This window comes from Malania oleifera, chromosome 9, assembly GCF_029873635.1.
Source record: "Malania oleifera isolate guangnan ecotype guangnan chromosome 9, ASM2987363v1, whole genome shotgun sequence".
Lineage (NCBI taxonomy): Eukaryota > Viridiplantae > Streptophyta > Magnoliopsida > Santalales > Ximeniaceae > Malania > Malania oleifera.
In genome coordinates this window covers 29846420-29870876 of record NC_080425.1, presented here as the reverse complement: position 1 = coordinate 29870876, position 24457 = coordinate 29846420, and the positions used below count along the sequence as shown (strand labels likewise).

The window sequence follows — 24457 nt, the reverse complement described above, 5'->3', positions numbered from 1 at the left end:
CCTAAATATGAAATCAAATCCCAAGTTTGACAATATTCTCAGTGGATTAATATTATTAACAATATTTTTAATCACACAAATACTTATTCTAGTATTAGAATAATTAATGAACCAATATAGTTTAATTCCAGTAGAATAACATAAAGTGAAAATTCGTAGCTACAACAAATTTTAATCAAAATCATTTTTCAAATCATTCACCTCATTCACAACTCAAAGTGAAATATTCGCAGCATTCCCAAACCAAAATAAATCATTCACAGCAAATAAAATCAATATATATGTGTGAAAAATTAAAAAGATAAGGGAAAGAATGACGTTGGTATTTTTTACAAGGTTTGGCAACGTGCTTACGTCCTTGCCTCAAGCAATGCACTGTGAGGATTTTACTAAACTCTCCATTTAGTAGGTCACCTCTACTCTCCGCTCAATAGATGGAGCGCCTCTCTCCTTTCAGTAGGTGTAGCACCTCTCAAGCAAGAACACCCTCTTGCTTGTCACTGATTCCAACACGAATCGTTAGTTTACAAGTAAATCAACAACATATTTCGTACAATAAGATAACTCTCTCAAAGAACATATTCGTACATGTTAAAATCACTAGGATACTCTCAAAAATAATTTTTCCACGAAGCTCAAGAGATTGCTAGGTTTTCTGGATTGAAAAACTATGAACTTAAAGTATAAAAACCAAAAAATCAGTTCACAAAAGTGGAATGGTGCACAGCAGTGTTTCAAGAATGAAATCAATAAGTTTTTAGGCTATTGGGTTACCCTAACACAATTATGGTAAGCCTTATATAGCTAAGTTCGAATTCTGATCGTTTGCCCACGTTTTGGAAATAATATCTTTCAAAATCAGAAAGAAGTCACACTGTTTGTAAATTATATCGCGCACTTCAATCAACTAAACTAGAACTTTTATCTCTTGAACCAATTAAAATCTGGAATTTCAAAATAGACAGTAGCCTTTTGTTCAATTGAGCTTTAGGTTCAATCACCTAAACCTATTTGACTGACTAAACTTTTAGTTCAGTCACTCGAACCAACACTGTCTTGGCTATAACAATGGCAATAGCCATTCAGTTGACTAAACCATAAGGTTGGTCACCTGAACTCACTAATGCCAGAACAGGTTGTTTAGATTCATGCATTCGATTGACTGAGCTTGAGCCTCAGTCACCCGAACATTCTGAAATTCATTGTTTTTTTTATTCCAAAACTCATTTGTATTCTTTTGAAAAGATATTTGGACTTTGAAAAAAATACTTTCTAAATTATTAAAATAGGTCTCTAAGTCCAATTATTTATCCTAAGAGCTTCATAAACAATCATAAATTTGAGAAGTACTTACATGAGACTTATATTACAATGAACATGAAATCCTATCTAAGTCTTTATGTCTCTAAGCTTGATCTTCATCCAAGCTCTAGCTATTCTTCATTTTACTTGTGTTCTTCATTTTAAACTTAAGTATGGTCCAATGTGCGTGTAAGATATAATGCCTATAAATACACTTGAAAGCACAATTAGATTCCCTAATTTGTCCTTATCAAAACAAGATTAAGCCTTATTAGGCCCACACTTGTTGGTGGACATCGAATCACAATAATTGGTATCAGAGCTATTGGTTCTCAATGGCTAGGATTTCTTTTGCGAGGTTCGAGGTCGGTAAGTTTGTTGGAACGTGGAACTTCGGATTGTGGCAAAGGAGGGTGAACAACTTGTTAATGCAGCAAGGGATGGTGAAGGGTCTATACGAAAAGAAATAGAAAAGCATGGACAACGCAAGTTGGAAGGAGCTAGAAGCAAAGGTTGTTTCCACTGTCAGATTATGTCTAGCGGATGACATGTTGTATCACCTCATGGATGAGGACTCGCTGGTAGCAATTTGGTTGAAACTGGAGCATCGGTAGATGTCCACGTCGCACGAACAAGCTATATCTTAAGAAAAATTTATATTGGCTTAAGATGATAGAGGGTTTGGACTTGGCTTAGATAATCAATGCATTTAATAAAATCATTAGTGATTTGGGGCGAGTTGATGTGAAGTTTGAGGAGGAGGAAAAAATGTTGATGCTTCTGAATTCCCTACTTATGTCGCTTACGTATGAGAATCTAGCTATGATGCTGACTTGGAGGAAAGAACCCCTGAAGTTGGAGGACATCAGGAGTGCATTATTGGGGTTCCATTAAAGGAAGAAAGCTAGCAATGAGGGTTCACAACTTCAAATGGTGAAGGGCTCATGGCAAAGGGCAATTAGGATCGTGGGAGAGGCAAGTCCTAGAGTGGACTAAGTGGTAATAAAACTCAATCTTGGAGGAGGAAGGACATCCACTGCTTTAAGTGCAGGAAACTAGGGCACATAAAATGTAGGAAACTAGGGCACATAAAATTGGAATGTCCCGACAAGGAGAATGGGAAAGCAAAAGCTCAAGACGGTTCATCAAAATTCGCGAATGTAGTGGAAGAAGGGGACTCAAGGAGCAGAATTCCTCAAGTCAGATATTGTTGCTGAGTACGCTAGTGTTCAAGGAGTTTTGTGAGCAGGATATGTTGTATGTAGAGCTTGCAAGGGACTTATTGGTGAAGCCAGCGAGTATGGTATGTTTCTCGATTAATCAATTGCCAAAGGTATCGCTATATAGGAGAGTTGTAGGAGAGGCTTAGACTGGTTATGCAGTAGACTTTGGAGGCCCAGCTTTGCACGTTTCTAGTGAGGTGGTATCTAGGCTTAGTGTGATTTCTAGATGGTACATCTTTCTAGTATATAAGAAAGATGGGTTCAAGTTGGGCGATCCAATGGCAAATAGGGTGGCAATTGGTGGAGACATGGTTTTAGGTGTTGAAACCATGGGACATCGTACTCAGGTAGATGGAGAGAAACAGGTGCTAGAAATCTGCAATAACAGCAATGAGCATGTTGTGCAGGTGGAGTTGGAGACTCAAGGCAGGAGTGCAGGGAATTCTAACTCAGGAAACCTATGGTATCATAGGATAAACTGGAGCAGAAAGGAGTTTATGATCCAAGTGGAGTTTCAGACTCAGGGTAGAGATGACGTTGGTCATGATGCAGGGAGTTCGAGCTTGGGAGACCAGCTGGATCATGATGGGATTAGAGGCATTATCAAACCACCACCCAGGTATGATCTGATGTCTTATGCAACCATTACCACTAGGAAGGATTCTTGTACCTTTTTTACTACCTTTCAGAAGGCAATGCACGATTAGGAGAAGGGTAGGTGGATAGGTGTCATGGTGGATGAGATGGAGATATTATATAAGAATCATACGTGGGGGTTGGTGGTGCTCCCAGAGGGGGTGAGGGAGATAGGCTGCAAGTGGATAGGTATTCTATTATTTTAAGTGAGTGACATGTCAATTACTAAGAAGGTTTTGACTGAGGTAAATCAATTCGGGACTCTGTTGAAAAAGGAAGTTGGCATGAAGGTGTTGAGTGCTACCAAGAGTGTTCTTGGGTTGGAGAGTCGTAAGGTTAAAGTTATAAGAAGATTGGGATTATCTCGGGGTGACTTTGTAGTCATAGCTGCAGGGAGATTGGTGTTATCTCAGGGCGGCTATATGGAAAAAACTACATGGAGATTGTGGTTATCTCAGGGTGGTTTTGGGGATTAGGTGTTGGTGAGGTTTATCATGGTTAGTGTTAAATCGGTCACCAATATACCATTAGTGAATCCAAGTAAGCAGTCTACAGCTTAGTACTTGAGGACGGACGGTGATGTTTGAGTCGTGTCTAAGGTTTCCTACGACAATGCAATTGGGTACTTCAGCAGGCAACAAAGGGTTCCGTCAGTTGTGAGGTTCACAGATGGATACTACACAAGGGACTTGGATAACAAGAGGCTTGCAACGGGATATTTTGTGGGAAGGTCTAAGTGTTGGAAGTCCGGGGTACAGTCTCAAAGTGCGTTGGTTACAACTGGATCAGACTTTTTAACAAAGACTGACGCTGCCAAGATAGCATTGTGGTTTAGAGGATCATTCAAGGAGTCGTGCGTTCAATTAGGTGGAATTCATCTTACCATAATCAAATTCAAGCATAGCTTGGACTTAGTTTATGTCTCCAGGCGTTAAAGAGGAGGCGAGTTCCAATCTACTGGCTTGGGTGGAGCAGTGGCGAATTATGATTTCGGATTTCTCCTAAGTGGTGAATATTAACCAAGGTGGAGATTGTTAGGGATGTGACTCATATATTGAGTGGAAAACATGTACCAGGAGAAAGCACCGTGATGAGAGGGACCAAGGAAGAGAAGCAAGGTGCAGCTATGGAGGGTAAACCGTCGACGGTTTGGGGCCTAATAGTCAACGATTTCATACAGTAGCTATGGGGTATTTGTTTCTGCTCCAATTCGACGACGGTTCTAGGAAGCACAAGTTACAAATTTTTTAATACGAAATCAACAGATTGGGCTAATCAGAGGGATTTCCTTTGGAGGATTGCTATAGAAGTGTTTTAGATCAACTATAGGTCTTATGTATGCATTAGATTGTTATATGAACATTATTATGTAACCCTAGAAGGAATTAAGTTTCAAGTAAGCTTCATAGCTTGTAAGCTTCTTCATTGATAGTGAAAATAGTTGTTGCTCCTGTGACTGTGAGTAAATTGTCGAATCACGTAAATACTTGTGTTTTGATTGTTACTTTCATTGATTATCATTATTGAGTGATTGTTAGGTTCATATAGTTCATCATTGAGTGCTTGCATTAATTATTTGTTTGATGAGTGAGCGAGTGAGCGTGCTTTCGCTGTGCATCTGCGAATATCAACAAGTGATTTCAGGTTCTAGTTGCTTGCCACAGCAATTGGTATTTGAACCGGGTGCTTATTGGTGGGCATTGAATCGCAATATTTCTAATTAAAGAAGTGCGCTTACCAAAATTTTGAGTCTACCAAAATTTTTTGTTTTTGGGGATCATTCAGTCCCCTAAACTTCAGCACCCAATAGTGAATGTATTCATGAAGGTCCGCTAGGATTATTACTATGATTAAGCTTATTTAAAGATGCTAGTCATTTATTTATACCCTAGCCTCAAAAGTGAAAGAAATATGTTATAAGAAAATATTCAAGACAATTCTATTGTTACTACTGTTACTACTCACCATATATCCTGTCAAATTGGGGTGCAACTATTAGATATTTAACACTTGACTTTCACATAGCGTTTCACATGTAATTAACTATTGACAAAACCAAATGCAACATACATAAGCGACAAATTAGCTTGAAAAGTTCATTTTAGAGTTAAAAGAGGACTAAGAAGACAATCTTTATGCATCCAGTTCTATCTCCTGTATGCAAGCATTTTATCTTCCATTTCAGCTCCATTTACACCTGCGAAGTCAAAGCTACTTTTCGTATTTAAATCCAAATGTATAGAACTTCCTTCAATTTTGAGCTTCACATCTTTCTTTTCTCCCTCCTCTCCATCTGGGTAAAATTGGACACCACCACCATTTTCCTCTTTGTTCATTTCATTAAAACAGCTCTTGTGCAGTATCTTTTGATTGCTTTCTCCATCATTCATGCTCTCCACGAGATCTGATAAAGTCAAATTGAAGTTGCTTAATTGGGTTCTGGCAACTTCAATATTGACCGTGCAGTTCATATTGAGTAAAAGACTCTTTTGGGCTCTCTCCAATATTGCTTGCAAGAACTTTCCCTGAGCTTCAATTCTCATTTGTAATTTTTTCTGTACCTACAATAGCATAAATCATTCAGTGACAGCCAAGATCATTGTCGGTAAACTACTGGGGGGAAGAAAATAGTTGGGGGAAAGCTACTGGAACGTGATACTAATATACCTCTAATTGCTCAGTTAACCTTCTTTGTACCTCAATTTGGCATTTTAGTGCCTCTGTGATTGGGATTCCTCTGTTTAAAATAAAACAATCATGAGTACTGAAGCAGTGCAAATTTATATTGCAACAGCTGAAAGTGTTTGTGCCACATTGCCCTCACCCTCTGGGTGCAAAGTTTGGGTGTGCCATGCACTAACACTCTCAACTGAGGCAGTGCAACCAGCCCAAAGAAAATGAACTAGAAGAGACAAATCTAAATGTAACTGGCAATATTTGTAGGTTTCTAAAATTTCAAACAGAACACTATTATGTAAATGGTTTTCAATTTGTATTTCATAGAAAGGAGGAAGAAACAAAATTAATATCTATACACCAATTGGAAAACTCATAATCTGAAGATTACTTAAACTCATAATCTGAAGATTACTTAAATAGATAATAAATTAGAATTTCAATGCCATAAATTCAATGCTAATAAGGCCAATACAAGCACTCATTTTCTGGAGGTTTTCTGTCCAGTACGTTTATAATCAATGTTCTTAATTGCCTCACTGCAGCTATGATAGAGAAAAGAAATGAAAGAAAAAATAGCACTTCAAGATGAACTGGGTGCATTGAAGCATTTAGAATTCATGTACACTATTTTGGCAGCATGGAGTTCAAGCTTTGGATTTGACATTATGTAAAAATCAAGAAAAACTAATACAATGACATATTGTATTTTCTCAAATATGTATAATCCAAATGCAAAGCTCAAATTCTATGGCCCCACTGCAAACTTAGGAGCTTTCAGCAGCCATCAAGTTGTGGCCACAAAATTTCTCCTGTGCGAGCATATTAATGTGGGTCACTCCACCAAGGGCTTGTACCCAGAGGGGCTTTCTGTCACATCCCTAAACAGAGACCAAATTTATGCTATAGTACCAGTGTTCAAGTCCCAACTTCTCCAGTCTGCTCTGCTCACAGTGAGCCTTCTGCAGCACAATCCCTCTCTGCATGTCCAAAGCATAAGGGCATATATGCAGAACGTTCACAGATATATCAGTCAGTAAGTTTGGTTACTTAGTTTCAGTCCTTTGCAAGGTAATTCCATGACTACGGAACTCAATCATCAGGTTTTGAGGAAAAGAGTATGACCTTTGAGGGAGTCAAGGGAGCCAAACAACTAGGGCATGATTGGAAGCAGTAAGAGAGTTGTGAGACAGTTCAATTCATTGGTTTGATTCTGTGTTGTCTTCAATAAAGGATTAAAAGTTTCAGTGAGGGCTGAAGGTGAGATTGATGCTACAGAGGCGGAACTATTCATCCAACGGCGCAGGGAGATACTATAGTTTCACCGCTGTAGCTATTAGACTACCACTTTAGATTGGTGAGGCATCAACACTCCCCCACAAGTAAACCCAATTGCACGTGGAGAGAAAAAAAAAACAACAAATAACACCCATTACAGGGAAAAGATAGTTTTTGACAACCAAACAATTAACACAAGCAAAAATATTAGAACCCAGGCCTAGCAACCATGGCTCTGATACCATGCTTGATAATAATTTTATATTAAAGGTTAAGCCATTTGTGGGCCACTGTCATCTCAAAAACCACTATCAGCTTCTTATTTAATGACTTGCGGACATCAGAGCTGACTTTGTTCAGAATCATTCACAAGAAATTTATGAGAACATGGTTATGGGATTCATAACATTGCTTTTATTCAACTTTCTGCTTGGTTCGTTCTTTCAAGTACTTTAACTGGGGCTTGAAGGTCAGAAGAAGTTTTTGTTTGACAAATCATGGGTGGCCTAGGGTGCTTGTGTTTATTTGGCTCTATGTTTCATTGTGTTAGCTTCATTTTCCTTTTTGTCCTTTGGGGTCTTAGTATTTAGTAATGGTTTTTTGTAGGTGTTTTGCCCTGGTAGGGATGATACTTTATTCCTGTTTTCACATCTGTTGTAACTTCTTTACAGGAAATGAGCTTATTTTATCTGACTAAGAAGAAAATAAAAAATAAAAAATAAAAATGTCAAACCATTTCCAAATCCTATACTTTATAGATTAGATTGGACCTATATTTGATTACATATTCATTCATTTTCCTGCTTGATTTTTGTTTCTTATGGATACTATATGATACTTCCATTTACCATTCTCTTGCTTTTTATATTTTCAAGGGTAATGCACCAACAGTTCAGTGACTTGGCTTTATTCTCCAGTTCACAATTCTTGTAACCACTTTGATCATAGACAGACTCTCTTCTTAACGCCTGTAGAGCAGTGACAGTTCTCTTGCTTCTTATCCTCCCATTTTGTTTCCCATCTCCCTTCAGCACAAAATAAGACTTTTATATTATAATGTTCTCATCACCATAGTCATCTTATGTCTCAAATTCTTGGAATTGAATAAATAATTTATCCTAACGCTACGCAACTCCCCAGGCAAAGCTCTCATTCCTCAACTCTCCTCAAGCATTAAAGGGACACAAAGATGGTTGTCTTCATTGGAATTCTCCAAAAGGAGCAACCAAATAGCAGCGGGCAAAAAGATTAAAAGACAAACTGATATATCAATAGCACAGAAACTTCTAGTATTAAGAATATATAATTGACTTATCATTGATATTCAGAAGAGCCAAGGACCCTGATTCCTCTAAGCGGGAAACCTTCTGATATACTCCAAGGTGTGTGGGGCATTTGGGGGTTTTCACAGGGGTTATATACCGAGTGAGATATGGGCAGGGCAATATATATAAATATATATATGGAGAGAGAGAGAAAGAGAGAGAATCAAAGGTTGAAAGCAGTTTTTGTTTAACAGCATAGTGGAGGATTCATAAGGGCTCCATGGGCGTAGGCACACTAGTCAGTCATGTAAATTGTTGTATTCTTCTCACTTTCTTCTATTTTCTTTTTGGTTTGCCATGGGTGTGTGTAGAACCTTGAGGCATATTCCAAGACTTATATATAGGACAACAATCCAATATATACAATGTTGATACTAGGCTTTGTCTAAGGCTCTAGCCGGTAGGTTAACATGTGAGGCTATTGTCCAAATTTCACATTCAGACAACCAAGTATATAACAAGGGTAAGTTAAGAATCACAATATCTTATCTAACAGGGCAATTCCTTCAACAAACACGAGACAGTCCAAAGAATAGGCCAGCCATTTCAAAGTTCAAACTAAACACATAATTAAATTCAATAGTCATAAATGATTCTAAATTTATTCAAAAGATATATAGATACTACAGAAATTCACATTGCTTAGTTAGGCAGCACATACCCACTATCACTATCCCCTCTCGCTGGATCAGTCCTTGTTCGAGAGGAATGCAGTTGGTAATGTGTGGATGGATTTCCTGAAACTTCGAACATGTAATGCATACATGAAGAGGAATTAAAATGCACAATTTTTTAACAAGAAATTACATTGGATAAAAAGGAAATAGGAAATTAAATTACTACAAAGGTATTAAACATGAAAAAGTTGACCATAAAAATTAACTCTTTACTGTAAAATTAAATCTCTCTTTTTCCTTTTAACCAAAACATTTTGTACCTGTTGAAAGTGAATTAAAAAAAAAAAAAAATTGAAAATGGGAGCATACAGACTAACCAGTGTTCTCTTTGTTTTGTTCCATGGCATTTTGTCTCCTAGCCTGCTGTCCAAGTCTATATTTCTGCACAAGAACCATTTTTGCATTATGGTATTTGTAGGTGATAGTAACTAATAAAGAGTTAATCAACAGAAAAAAGATTATGTTAAACAGCATTAATTAATAGAAAAAACTCAAACTGTAGCTCATTTCTGCTTCTCCCCATTTTAGTCCCAATTAGGCATCCCATTCCTCTCCTGCAACTCTCTCTCTCCCACTCGCTCTCCATTGATAAATATAAGTTAAATGTCATGGCATGTCCTTAACACTGCAAGAGGACATAATCACCATCACCATTGTTCCCAAACAAACACTGCATTTAAACAAATAGATAGACTATATGTTTACAAATTTTACAAATTCACGTGGAAGGAAACACCTACTTTATGGGACATCTATTTTCAGCCAAGGTGCAAATCACAAGTCCATATTAAAATTACTGTCGTTTTGCCCCTTGAGCTTCAATATTCCATCATATTATTTTAGAGATATTCCATAAACCAAATGTGACCTTTGAATTCATATTCTCAGCAAGGTAGCAACCACAAATCCTTGCAGTTAGGGTTTCAAAAATTGTGAGAAAGAGAGAGAGAGAGAGAGAGAGCCATATGAAACAAGAGTTAGCAGCTTTGCAGCTTACCATACTTATTTATCTCAAATGATAATATTTCATTAGATGATCATATTGGCACCAAATTTCCACATTCATTGCATTTGGTTTGCCGATTATATTAATTCAGGTGTATGGGAAGACAAATTCTGTTCAACTTATTGTTAACTGCTTAAATACAAATACATTGAATGTCGCCATTTATCTTTCATTTTAGCAGTGTCAGATGATGAGGGGAGCAAAGTACCAATGCTATGCACCCTCTCGACCCCTCCTCCGAAAAAATGCAGAGGATTCGGAGCCAAAGCAACCCACATGATAAAGAAATGAGAATGACATATAAGAAAAGCAGAACATTTATATACCTGCAAATGGCTCTTTAAATGGTATAAAGTCAAGCCCTTCAAGCCCATCACCCTTAGCACCGATTTGGGAGTTGCTTCTGGGGAAGAAAACCGTCTTCAAATTGAGTTAGTTGCGTGAGGAACACAAGCAGAAATGTATGTGCAGGAAAATCCAGTAGGTACCAATGCAGTAACGATCACCAAAATGTGGAAATACATCAATAGATTAAACAATTTCCGCTGGCCTAGTGATGATACGAAAATACGACGTTTGAATATGAGGAATCGCTCTTACAAATTCAACGGAAAATCATGAGTCTTTTGAAGCATCTTTTTCCAAGGAAAAAAAAAAATGGAAATAAGATTCTAGCATATGGTGCTAGCTGCAATTAACTCAGTCGACCTGATTTCAAGTTTTGAGTTGAAGACTCTGTTCAGATGAACATACCCTCAAATGTTTGCAAAGCATAATTGACAATTCAATATAGAAAAATGGTACACTCCAACTCAATTTTATTCGAAAAAGCAGGAGTTAAAAACCTAAGCACAAATTCCACCAAGAAATGGGAATTTCTCTTCTTAAGAAAAAGGGCAAATGTTACATGTTTTACAAATGAAATTTGGAGGGGGGGAGAGAAGAGGCCGGTGGAAGGACTCACTATCGGGGCCACCAAGCTTGGTGACGGCGTCAACGAAGCGGTCGTGAAGATCAGCAGTCCACCTCAGCCGTGGCTTTGGGTCTCTGCTCAACACTACCCCATTTTCGTATGGACAACCACCACCACCACCCGCACTGCCGTACATTCTCTCCATCGCCGCTGCTCACGTTAATCTATGAACAAACTCACTTCCCCCAATTGTGCCCTCTCTCTGTACAAACTCTCCTTCACACACTCACACCCTCCCTACAGCGAATTCCAGTTCTTCAAATGAGCAGTTTGATTTCTCCAGTACTTCGTGTACCCATTACCTTTCAGATCGAATTAAAAGAAAAAAACGACCAAGACAGAAGAAAGAAGAAGAACGAATAGAAGAAGTTTACCTGGAGAATTCCCAAAAGCCAAAAAACAGAGTTGAAAAAGTGGGGAAAGAGACCGACGGGGCAACCATTGAAACATGTAGAGCAAAGCTCGGCGACGAATCTGAGTAATCATTGATGGACAAGACGATATGCACGCCTCGCGAGTACGACCGCCTCCGAGATTCTCCCGTTTGCACCGTTGGATCACTCCCCGTAAGTCAATCCTGGAGTTGTAGGGCGATCGGACGGCGGGAAGCCCGATTGGAAAGTTAGCGTAATCGCCTGGCGATGAACGACGGAGTGACACGTGTACGCCAGCGTGGAATATTCGCCGGCAAGTGGGCCACGAGATTATTCGAAGGTCACGTGCCACGTGTACATGAAGAGCAGAAGTTGTGAACGATAGGTGCAAATGGGCCTGGGGCCCACATTTGAGTTTTGATGGGTGGTCCAGATTACACAGAAGGGCACGTTTCCATTTTCCCGCGAACGACGGGGGCCTCCGACGTGACGAAGGAATATTCCCTCCCTGTGTAAAGGGGTGGGGGAGGTGGGGCCCCCTTTCCTTCGCCGGCTAAGCATTAACATTTTCCTTTCATTGATCATCATCTTCCTATTGGATATTATTCGTTTTTTGATGTATCCCATTCAAAAAGGCCAAAAGAAAAGTTATAATAATAATAATTAAAAGTGCTAAACCATACTTGCTTTGAGCTCTTGGACGTTTTAGGAGGATTAGATTTTCTCAAAACTTTTAACTTGGTATTAACATGTGGAAAATGGTAGACTCGTAATGTAGCTAGAATATATCGTACGAATACATTCAGACTTTTCAGTCTAATTTCTACTAGGTTATCTAATAAAATTATTTGAGACAACACAACAAAATTTTAGATTAGACTAGTTGTTAATCAATACGGTTGGTGTGACAAGTAATATATTTTTCTTTTATTATAATAATCTAAAATTTTCCTCACTAATATTACTTTATTATTTTTCAAATTATTTTTTTTGTATGTTTATTGAGATTAGACATTATAATGGGTGTTCGGTTCACTAAATATCATATTCCAATAAAGTTTTTAATTATTGGAATCTTATATTTTAGTAATCGAATTCCTGCATTTGATTCATTAGTTACAGTAATATTAAATCCCTAAAAATATAATAATCTTATGTTTGGTGTGACACAATCATTCTTGAAAAGTAATATCAAATTTTATTAAAAATTTCAAAATTATCTAAATAAACGGTATAATAAAAATGTAATATTTCTATTCTTGTTTTAGTTTGTGTAGACCTCCAAATAAAACAACTTCTGTTATCCCTAGAGTGGAGTCTACAAGGGGTGTGGAGGGGGATGAATAGAATCTTTTGCAGATTATTGCTTTTCTTTACAAAATAAAAAATTTTTCAATATACAAATGATTATATCACAATATATAAAATAAATCATGCAAAAAATGTAAATAAAAGAGCATAGGGAAGAGGAGCTTAACAAACGATATTAACGTGGTTCGACCCCTTACCTACGTCCACGCCTTAAGACACACTCAAGAATTCCAAATCCACTATATGTACTCCTTAAGGACAGAGAAGTCTTTACACCACTAAGGGAACAAATCTTTTCTTGCTCACAAAGAGCTTTCAAGTAAGGTTCACCAAGAACCCTTTACAATCTGAAGAAGATAAAAAAGGTACTATTAACATGGATGATGTTCCTTAAATGAGCTAATTACAACTCAAAGAAATCCTCACATTAATCTCTCAAGTATTGAATCACACACAAGTTTACAGAGCAAGAGAGATAGTGAGCACTAGTTTTATGAACTAAGATGTAATGTACTTTAAATTAATATTCACTAAATGTGAAGTACTAAAGATTAATTATAGAACAAGTTGGAAGCCTTGTATTTATAGGCAAAATTGTGTACTAGCCTTTTATGGCCATTAGACATAGAAAACTAGCCATTTATAGCCCGTTGGGTCTTAAATCCCAACACAAACTATCATTGGTTTCACAAAACCATGGATGGTTTCTACCAAACTGTCGACGGTTCCTAAAATTGTAGACAGTTTCCACCAAACCATCGATGATTTCCTCAAACTGTGGACGGTTTTCTTCAAGCTATTTTCCTAATTAGCTTCTACCTGAAACCATTAATGCACCCATGGAAAATTGGCGACAATTTTCCATATTTCTTCAAATCTTTGATTTTCTTGTATTTTAGGAATATAAAAATGATCTTAGCCCAATTGGGACCAAGTATATTAAAGTGTACTACACTTAAACCATTTAATCTTTTTCCATTAATAAACAAAATTGAGTTTAGGATATGCGACTTTTTCATCATATAAATCATGGTTTTGACTTTGAAAAATTCAAAGTGTAAAAACTATGAAAGATACATTTTTCATTCAAATTATGAGTAATATCTTATATATTGTATAGACTAGTATGCATATGCAAATTGTTCAACTCTTGTTCAATAAGCTTGCGTGAAACAGTTTAACAGAGTTACAACAATTCTACCTCAAATACTCCCCATTACATATGAATTCACACTTGATCCATTGGATATGCTTAAGATCTTTCATGTGAGTGTCTACTTGATCTTCACATTTTAACTTGTGTCTTCATGATTCTACCACTTGTTCCTATCATAACTTAATATGCAATGGTTAGTGACTTAGAACCACTACTGGGTTGTAATCATCAAAATATGACAATTAGAATCATGTAGTGATGTGTTCCTAAAATGTACTATTTTAGGCCCCCATTTACCTATGCTTTGTTCTCATTTACTTTGTTATTATCTCATTTTATCGTAGTTTGGAGTTACACGTGGTTTGTTTCATGTTTCGGGAAATTGGAGCTTAAACTAAGGAGTTAAGTAATGCAAGAAGCCAAGGAAGCAATTGGGAAGCAAAAGGCTTGACCAAGTGCTCGATCAGGTCTCCAAGGCCTTGTTCCATCCAAAGCAGCATGTACCTGTTCGACCATGTGGCACGACCAGCAATCATAAGGGGTGGCCAAGTAATGACCAGAAGACTCCAAAGTGCTGATTTACAAGAAGAGTCACAGAATGTTTCAACCATGGAGTGACCGAGATGCCTTGAAGGTGCAAACAAGTCGAGGAAGCCAACACTTGAACAAGAATTAAGTGAAGATTTTCTAGAGTGGCTCGACTAGGGCACAACTAGGAGAAGTCCATGGTGCGACTATGTTGACTGTGATCAAATTCAGAAACTGCTGAGTGAGATTTTTAGAGAAACTTTCCTGATTTGAATTCAATCATGTGTAAACCCTTTTGGGTATAAAATCAAACATCCAATAGGTTATTAGGGTTCCCTTTTGGCTCCTTTTTGGTTAGTGACGGACCTTGAGTGTCGTTGGGTGCCATTTAGAGTAGATTTAATTTCAACTGTCAGTTCATTGCTTTGTTTCAATTCCAAGTTGTAAGTTGCAATTGTGGTTCCCTTTTGGTTCTTCGAAGGTCCTGTGACAAACCTCAAGTATGATTGGTGCCATTTAGATTAGATTTCATTTAATTGTCAATTTACTGCTTTGTCTAATTTCAAGTGCAATTTCAGTTCTTGCTTTGTAATTCAATTCTGAGTTTCAATAAAAGTATGCTTTCAATTCCATCTTTCAATACCTTGTCTTTAATTTCATGCAGCATGATTAGCCAAATCTTTAGTTCTCTGGTTGTGATGAAACCCTAGGTCATAGGCCAATTGTAATGACCTGCTTATTTTACCATTTTCTTTTTTCTTTTTCTTTTTTTATAATACAAACCGATATAATAAACCCAGCAGATTATAATCAACCTGAACCCTTGGGTACCAGGGATACATTAGAAATACAATACGGAAGCCTAAGCAGCAGGAAACATAAAATTATATACATCCATATTACCATTCAACACAATACTAGAGTGCACCACATTCATCATATACATCCCAAAACAGTCAAAACCAGTCCTAGGGTCGTCACCCAAAATTTATCTGAACCTAGCAAGTACTTACCCTTCAGATAAGGCATAACTAATGAACTCTAGTGTTGCGGAGCTTTATCCGCTCAACAATCTGGGGCTCCTGAAATGTTCATATAATTTGGGGTTAGACACCTCTCAGTAAGGGAAAATAAACTAATACCAGTGTGTGGCAACATGAGTATTCCTATGTTATACATAGAACATAATATAAACATTTTTAGTGAAACTGTCTGCATCATATCTGGGAAAAACATATATAATCATATCATGATAGAACACACTGGATTTCCATAAACATAATTCATCTCATATGATAATAATACAAAAACAACCCTAGAAGGTTAGCTGACTGGTGTCATGTCTTACCAATACATGACTGGGTTGTGTCTTACCAATACCCTCGAACGACATCAATAACACTAATATCATAATGATAATGATCACAAAGCTAAGGTACCATGCTCGTGGGAGCCTAAACCAAGCCAATCAGGTTCTAATAACATATAACATATATTCAAACAGTGATACATGGCTATTTCATTATAATAATTGTCAAATTAATATCATCATATCACTTTGCATATATATAATGTAAAAATTATCGGCCCGTATGCCGGCATTTCATATTTTACCATTCACGGCCCATACGCCGTATTACTTATCAGATTAAATTCTCGGCCCTTCAGCATTTTCCCAAAAACAGTAATTCATAATAAATTTTACTCATGTCACACAAAATGGGTATTACATATATTTAAAACATATCATCATTTATAGCAGTATTTTCCCAAACATAATGCTAATATCTATTTATTTTCCTAAAATTAAATGTTGTAAGAATATACATATATTTTCATAAAAACAATTAGCTTAATTTATCCCCTTACTTGATTCCTAAAAAGCCCCTAAGATAATCAGTCTTGCACTTGCAGGGTTCCCCGTTCAACACACTGAAAAACCACATGTCCCAGAACAGAAATTCAATATTTCTTTGACTACTACATTTTCTATAACTGTAGGAAAGTCAAATACTGAATGAAAAGTCTTACCCCGAATCTGGGATGGAATTCAAGCTAGCCCCACCCACGATCTACTCTAGTAGATTTGAAGATAACTCTCCCAGGAGTGTCGTGGTGGTCTCAGATCGTCGAACTGGCGAGAATCTGGCCTAGAAACTTAGAGAGAAAGGGTGGAAGCCAAAAGGAAAGAGAGAGAATAGGGTATTTCACATGAAAATATGTTGAAAAATCGAGTTTAGTGCTATTTATACATTGGCCTTTGTCTACGAGGTCACGAAGGAAGTTCGTCGACCAACGTTTGTTTCTCGTCGATGAATTTCAAAGTTAGGAAAATAGTCTCTCGGTATTTTCTCGTCGATGAGCCCCTCATATGTTCTCGTCGACGAACCCCTATGTTCGTCGACGAGGCCCTGTTACATTTTTCCTTTTCCCCCTTCTTTTATTATTTAAATACTATAATTTCTCTGGGTCACTACATTCTCCACTCTTTATAAAATTTCGTCCTCAAAATTTGCTATTCATATGATTCATCATCCTTTAAAAGTAAAATGGTCTACTTATTTTATTACTTACCCTCACTTATGGCGGAGGAATACTGTGGTTACATTCCAAGTTTTGGGAGATTACATATACAAAATAAAATTCTCCCAAAACTAAAAGGCTACTCACTAACCAAACTATTACATGTACCTGCAAAAGAAACATTACCCAACTACTTACATTTTACCTGGTTATAACTAATCCTCTTGAAACAATTGCGGATATTTCTGTCTTATTTGTTCCTCGAGCTCCTAAGAAGTTTCTTCTATTGCATGATTTCTCCATAAGACTTTCACCAGAGGAATCTTCTTATTACGTAATTTTTGTTCTTTCCTATCCATAATCTGTACTGGCACCTCCTCATACACTAGTGAATCACTAAGCCCTAATTCACCATAACTGATTACGTGAGAAGGGTCTGGGACGTATTTCCTTAACATGGAAATGTGTAATACGTCGTGAATCCTAGACAACACAAGTGGAAAAACTAACATGTAGGCAACCGACCCCACTTTCTCTAGAATCTAGAATGGACCGATAAACCTAAGGCTAAGTTTACCCTTCCTTCCAAACCTCATAATCCCTTTTAATGGAGCTATCTTCAAAAATACATGATCACCAATATCAAATTATAATTTCCTACAACGATTATGGGTATAACTCTTATGTCGGCTCTAAGCTGCACTGATTCTATTTTCAATGAGACAAACCTTATCATACGCTTGCTATACTAGCTCTGGTCCCATAACTCGCCGCTCACCATTCTTATCCCAATATAACAGAGAATGACATCTTCTACCGTACAGTTCCTCAAATGGTTTCATACCAATGCTGGCCTGATAACTGTTATTATACGCAAACTCTACCAACGGCATGAACTGAATCCAACTACCCCCAAAATCTAGTACGCATGCTCGAAGCATATCTTCTAATATATATATATCATACTCTTATTCTGCCCATCTGTCTGAGGATGGAATGCCGTGTTGAAAGATAACTGAGACCCTAGAGCCTCTTGCAAGCTCCTCAAAAAATGTGACGTGAAACGCAGGTCTCGATCTGATACAATATATACTAGCACTCCATAAGAACGGACTATCTCCTGAATATAAATCTCTGCTAAATGGTTAAAGGAATAGTTGATCTTTATAGGTAGGAAATGGGCGGTCTTAGTCAACCAATCTACAATCAACCAAATCGCATTTTGGCCATGTGATGTCAATGACAGCCTTACAACAAAGTCCATGGATATATGATCCCACTTCCACTCTAGGATAAATAGCAGCTGCAACTAACCTACCGGTCTCTGGTGCTCAGCTTTTACCTACTAGCACATCAAACAATGGACTACATACTCGGCAATCTCCTTCTCCATACTACTCCACCAATACAACTCCCACAGATCCCTATACATTTTCGTGCTGTCAGGATGAATTGTGTACAAAAATCTGTGAGCCTCCTCTAAAATGGTCTTCTTGATATCAGCATCGGTAGGAACACATAACCTGAAATGGAACTGCAAAGTTTCGTCATCTAACAAACAGAATTCCTCCCCTTGACCATTTTGCACTGTAACCAATATACCTCTACTAACTCTAGGTCTTTCTTCTAAGCAACTTTAATTCTTTCCTGTAGAGTAGGTTGTACCACTAAACTGGTAATACATACTTGAAGCCACTTTCAACCAACTATATGCCACGTCTCTTTAGACCGATCATGATCGGATACTAGATCTCTATAGCTGCCAACGCTGGTCCCACATACTTCCTGCTCAAAGCATCAGCTACCACGTGTGTCTTCCCTGGGTGGTAATTGATAGTGCATGTAATAACGCAAAAAAAAACAAAGTAGAATAATAATAATGGTCATTTAGTTAGTATCAAAACGAAAGTGTTTCTCTATTAGGATCCTTGATTTCATGTTTGATGCCTAAGAAAGACCTTGTCTAAGCGAGTGCTCAGAGACCATTGCAGCTCAGTCGCTCCTTGGAGGTCGGCCTAGTCAAAATGAAATTTCATTGGATAAAACAAGGTAGACATTATTTGTATACAAAAATAAGTACATAAAATAATGTTTTAACTCGCAAAATTTGTAGAAATATATAATAAAATAATAATAATAATAATAATAATAATAATAATAATAATAATAATAATATAGGTATTCTATGCGGGGTCCACAAGATCGTGTGGAGCCCACATAAGTCCTAAAGTCGTGTGAGGGTCCACATGAGTCTTGAAGCTATGTAGGGCTCATAAAATTGTATGAAAACTATGTGAGTTACGTAGGACCCACTTGGATCTCGAAGTTGTGTGGGACCCACAAGACTATGTGGGGCTCACATGAGTTTTCAAAATTCGAATTTAATTAAAAAAAAAACTAAAACATGGTTTAAAAATAATAATAATAATAATAATAATAATAATAATAATAATAATAATAATTTAAAAAATATAAAAAAATTAATTAATTAATTAAATAGGAGAACACTACTACATGACCTTCATCCCTATCCCATACTCAACTCATACCTAGCTCATCCCTTGCTCATTCTTTAATTTTAAAAAAAAATTATAATTTCACTCATCTCCCTACACTTTTACAAATTCCACTTCTTCCCCAAAATTTTCCTATAAATAGGAAGCTTCCAACCTTCATTTTTCACAAAAATTTTCAAAAGAAGATAAGGATTAGTGAGTGAAAGAATTAGCGGTGGAGAGAGAATTTTTTAGTAAATTCTCACTCACCCACTCTTTTCGATCTCATTTCTTAAATATTTTTATTGTGTTCGTAGCACCAGGTAAAAGAAGAGGTAAGTAAATTTAATTATGTTAGTTTTTTTATTATTTAAAATTCATACCCCAATTTATTTTATAAGTAAATTTCAATTATGTTAGTTCCACAAAATTTTCATGAGTTTATTTTACGCATATTTAATTATACCAGTTCTATCTTTAATATGTTTGCATTTATTTTGGGTTAAGAAATGTTCTAATCCCCTCAGGTAAATTTTCAGCATTTCTTTCTATTAAAATAAATAAATAAATAAATATTTTTAATACAAAAATTGTGTGGCATGAGTTTATTTTTACGTTGCATGTTTTATGAAAATATAAGTAAAGATGAGATTTTCATGCTATTATTTTAAATTGCATAAATTATAATAAGATGATTTTAAAACCCCTTATGGCAACAAAAGTTCAAAGTTACAGATGTTCAGTACCGCAACTTAAATTTTAAACAGATCAGAGTGCACCCACACTATTTACAGAGTGGTTATTTATCTTAGTGAACTTCTCTTGAGTGCACACCTGGTTCTGAACCATGACTTAATAAGGAAAATCTCACTTAATGTTTACGTACAATGATTTAGTTCGGTTGCCCAACCAGCTAAGTCTAGTCTTCGGACCGCACAACCCAGTCTAGGGGTAAACATGACTTACGACTAACAGGTCTAAGGGTGGTTTTTACAATATACGTTTATACATATTTAATTACGTGTACAAAGTTATTGATGATTTGAAGGAAAAGTATATGTTTATATGAAAAGGGTCATTCTTGTGCCTAAATGATGATCTAAAGGAAACGTATAAGGAAAAGTATATATATATATATATATATATATATATATATATATATATATTACAATTTTAAAGTTAAAAGTTAAATTTAACAATCACAGTATATGGTTATTAAATGTTACTGTTATAATTGATGGTAAAAGTTTTACGCAGAAATTTTTAAATTTACATTTATTTTAGAAGCATTTTTGAAGTCATAGTATTAAATATTGTTTTACGAAATTTTTAAAAAGCTCATTTTGGCCACACACTAATAATAATCTTATTTACTTACTGAGTGTCATCTCACCCCAATCATATTTTTATATTTCAGATAACTCTGAAGGACATATCGAAAATCAGAGATAGCAAGCATACAAGTGGGAATAGAATAGAAAAAATAAAACTTGATTAGAAATATTAGTATGATACCAGATATTTATGTTTATGTAATTTTTTTTCTTTTGAAATAAATGATTGTAATATGGATAATTAGCGCTCTAGTTTAATAATAATTGAGTTTATTTACTTCCGCTATAAATTAATAGTAAAAAGTAAATATCCTAGACCCTTCGGGGTTGAGGTATTACATTTGGTATCAGAGCAATAGGTTGTAGGTTCTGTAGACTTTAAGAAATAATTTTACCAGAGCATAAGCATAAACCATGATGTGGGTAAGATCGGGTAAACTAGGGTGTTTTTTTTTTACCTATAACTTTGATTAAACTTTAAAGATAAGATTATGATTTTAAAATAACTCTAGTCCCTTCCTTCAAAATGGACCCGAGGTACAACGTGAGTATTGAAAGAAATGAGAATAATATGGGGACTTACAATGGAGAAGAAATCAATGCTACTACGGTATTACATGATATGACACAAGTCATGGCGGAGCTTCTGCGGAACTCCAAGGAACAAAATGGTCCACCAACCCATGAAGGTTGTATGGTGGAACAATTCAATCGAATGCACCCTCCGAATTTTTAGGGTAAAGTTGATCCAATTGCTGCAAAAGATTGGGTGCAATCAATGGAAGAAATACTACAAGTCCTTCATTGCATGGATGAACAAAAGGTGTTATATGCTGCCTATAAAATGACTGGTAAGGCCAAACGCTGGTGGAACTAAAAAAAATTACTCCTAGAGGAATGACCAAATCCAACAATCCTTACGTGGGAGCGTTTTAAGCAAGTTTTCTTTGAACGAATTTTTCCCAAAACCACTAAAGATGCTAAGGCTAGGGAATTTTTGGAGTTGAAATAGGGAAATATGAAAGTACAACAATATGCAGCAAAATTCATTGAATTATCCCATTTTGCTTCATATTTGGTTCCGGACGAATCAAAGAAAGCTCAAAAATTTGAAGAAGGCTTGAACTCAAGGATTTATGAAATGGTAACAGTATTCGAGCTCAAAAACTTCTCCCAAAGCAACAAAGGAAGAAGAAAGTCTACAAAAGAGTGCAGAAATATTTAACCAGAGAAAGAGGCCCATGCCATAAGGGTTTCACTCTAGTAGAAATCAAGGATCTTGGAAAATGAGCAACAACAACAAGAACAATAATGTGGGGCAAGGACAAGCAGTGAGAAATCCAAATAATGCACAAAGCACCCCTTTGTCCAAAATGCAACAAACTACATGGGGATGAGTGTCAGGCGGGATTAGGGGTCTGTTATCGGTGTGGTAAACTTGATCACATGCAACGAGAATGCCCGCAAAACAACTACGACCTAAATCAACAAAGAGGAGGCAACCAGGCACCTCAAAACAACAATCAACAGGAAACACCACTCGGGCATGTGTCTATGCCCTCACTCCAGGAGATGCCGAAAATACTAATGATGTGGTGACAGGTATTATTCCCATATTCTCCAAGAAAGCAGTAGTATTATTTGATTCTGGAGCCACACATTCCTTTATATCTACAACTTATGTTAAAATATGTGGGGTAGAAACTCAACCATTAGAAACTGAGTTATCTGTGGTTACACCAACGAGAACCTCGGTAGTATGTAGAAAAATACTTAAAGGTTACCCAATTTGTGTTGAGGAAATAATACTACCGGCTAACTTGGTAGTATTTAGTATGCACGGGTATGACGTAATTCTTGGGATGGACTGGCTAGCTTCTAGCTATACTAGTATAAATTGCTATAATAAGGAGGTGGTATTTAGACCTCCTGGAGAGCAAGAATACAAGTTCAATGGAACTCGTGTATGCCCTTCACCACAAATATTGTCAGCTATCCAGGAAAAGAGATTACTCTTGAATGGATGTCAAGTTTACCTAGCATGCATGGTGGAGGCACCAAAGGAAGAATTGAAGCTCAAGGATATCCCAACGATAAGAGAATTCTCGGATGTATTCCCTAAGGATTTACCTGGGCTACCTCCTAATCGAGAAATTGAGTTTGTTATTGACCAACTACTAGGGACGACACCGATATCTAAAGCTCCATACAAAATGGCATCGGTAGAAATTGAAAGAACTGAAGGAACAATTACAAGAATTGTTGGACAAAGGATTAATCAGACCCAGCATGTCACCATGGGGAGCATTGGTACTATTCGTTAAAAAGAAAGATGGATCGATGAGAATGTGTATTGATTATCGGGAAATAAATAAAGTGACCATTAAGAACAAGTACCCAATACCTCGCATAGATGACTTGTTTGATCAACTCCAAGGAACACAAGTCTTCTCTAAAATTGACCTCCAATTAGGGTACCATCAAGTGAAAATCAAATCAGAAGATGTTCCAAAGACTGCATTCTAAACGAGATATGGTCATTATGAATTCCTAGTCATGCCATTTAGACTGACCAATGCTCCTAATGCCTTTATAGACCTTATGAATAGGGTCTTTTGTGAATATCTAGATCAATTTGTGGTGGTCTTCATTGATGATATTTTGATTTATTCAAAAGCCCCCAGGAACATGAGAATCATTTGAGGCTAGTACTCAAAGTACTAAGAGAAAAAAAACTCTATGCCAAACTTAAGAAATGTGAGTTATGGCTAGAAAGAGTTGCATTCTTAGGGCAAGTGATATCTAAGGATGGTATTTCTATGGACCTAAGTAAAATAGAGGCAGTAGTGGATTGGGCGAGACCGAAGAATATTCATGAGATAGGAGTTTCTTAGGTCTGGCAGGATATTATCGTCGATTTGTGAAAGAGTTTTCTAAAATATCTGGTCCTCTAACGAGATTGACAAGAAAGAATGTGAAGTATAAGTGGATTGATGAATGTAAAAAAAGCTTTCAAGAATTAAAGCAACGACTCATCACTGCCCTGGTGTTGACAATTCCATCAGGAGAAGATGATTTTGTGATCTACAGTGATACATCTCGAAAAGGGCTCGAGTGTGTATTAATGCAACAGGGGAAGGTCATTGCTTATGCTTCTCAACAACTCAAGGAGTATGAGAAGAATTATCCAACACATGATTTGGAACTGGCAGCTCTGGTATTCGCACTAAAGATTTGGAGACACTATCTCTATGGTGAAAGGTGTGAGATTTTTACAGACCATAAAAGTCTCAAATACTTTTTCATGCAAAAGGAATTAAACATGAGACAAATAATATGGTTAGAATTAATCAAAGATTATGATTACACCATCAACTATCACCTAGGAAAAGCCAACGTGGTAGTAGATGCATTAAGTCAAAAGTCAATGAATGCGTCAGTCTCAGCAATGGTGACCCAACATCAAATCATGATGGACCTAGAAAGATTTGGTGTGGAAATAGTAGAAGGAAATCATCAAGCTCTCATTGTTAATCTGGTAATCCAACAGACCTTACCGGAAAAGATTAAGGCTGCACAAATGGAAGATGTAGAGCTAGTGAAGATTATAGGTAAGGTACAGAGTGGACTGAAGGGAGAT

The 24457-nt window shown here is 36.7% G+C and overlaps 1 protein-coding gene across 6 annotated transcripts; it reads right to left on the bottom strand.

Annotated features, from left to right (window-relative positions):
- Positions 1-5142: 5142 nt before the first annotated feature.
- On the bottom strand, positions 5143-11572 carry LOC131164710 (myb family transcription factor PHL11). 6 transcript variants are annotated; one of them, XM_058122124.1, is made up of 7 exons: positions 11471-11566; positions 11088-11333; positions 10450-10526; positions 9435-9498; positions 9102-9177; positions 5829-5898; positions 5143-5722 (listed from the first exon to the last, which is right to left on the bottom strand). In XM_058122124.1, exons 2-7 carry the CDS (start codon positions 11239-11241, stop codon positions 5309-5311), a joined length of 855 nt encoding a protein of 284 aa, XP_057978107.1. In that variant the 5' UTR covers positions 11242-11333; positions 11471-11566; the 3' UTR covers positions 5143-5308. The 6 variants fall into 6 exon arrangements, with proteins under 6 accessions (XP_057978107.1, XP_057978104.1, XP_057978102.1 ...); XM_058122121.1 differs by having other exon boundaries at positions 9102-9183; positions 11471-11563; XM_058122119.1 differs by having other exon boundaries at positions 9102-9183; positions 11088-11572.
- Positions 11573-24457: the final 12885 nt, after the last annotated feature.

Coding starts and splice junctions, on each gene's coding strand:
- LOC131164710 (XM_058122119.1), bottom strand. CDS start 11,241: ATGGAGAGAATGTACGGCAGTGCGGGTGGTGGTGGTGGTTGTCCATAC. Junction 9,184..9,434: donor ACAAAACAAAGAGAACACTG/GTTAGTCTGTAT, acceptor ACATGTTCGAAG/TTTCAGGAAATCCATCCACA. Junction 5,899..9,101: donor AGAGGGGATAGTGATAGTGG/GTATGTGCTGCC, acceptor TATTTTAAACAG/AGGAATCCCAATCACAGAGG.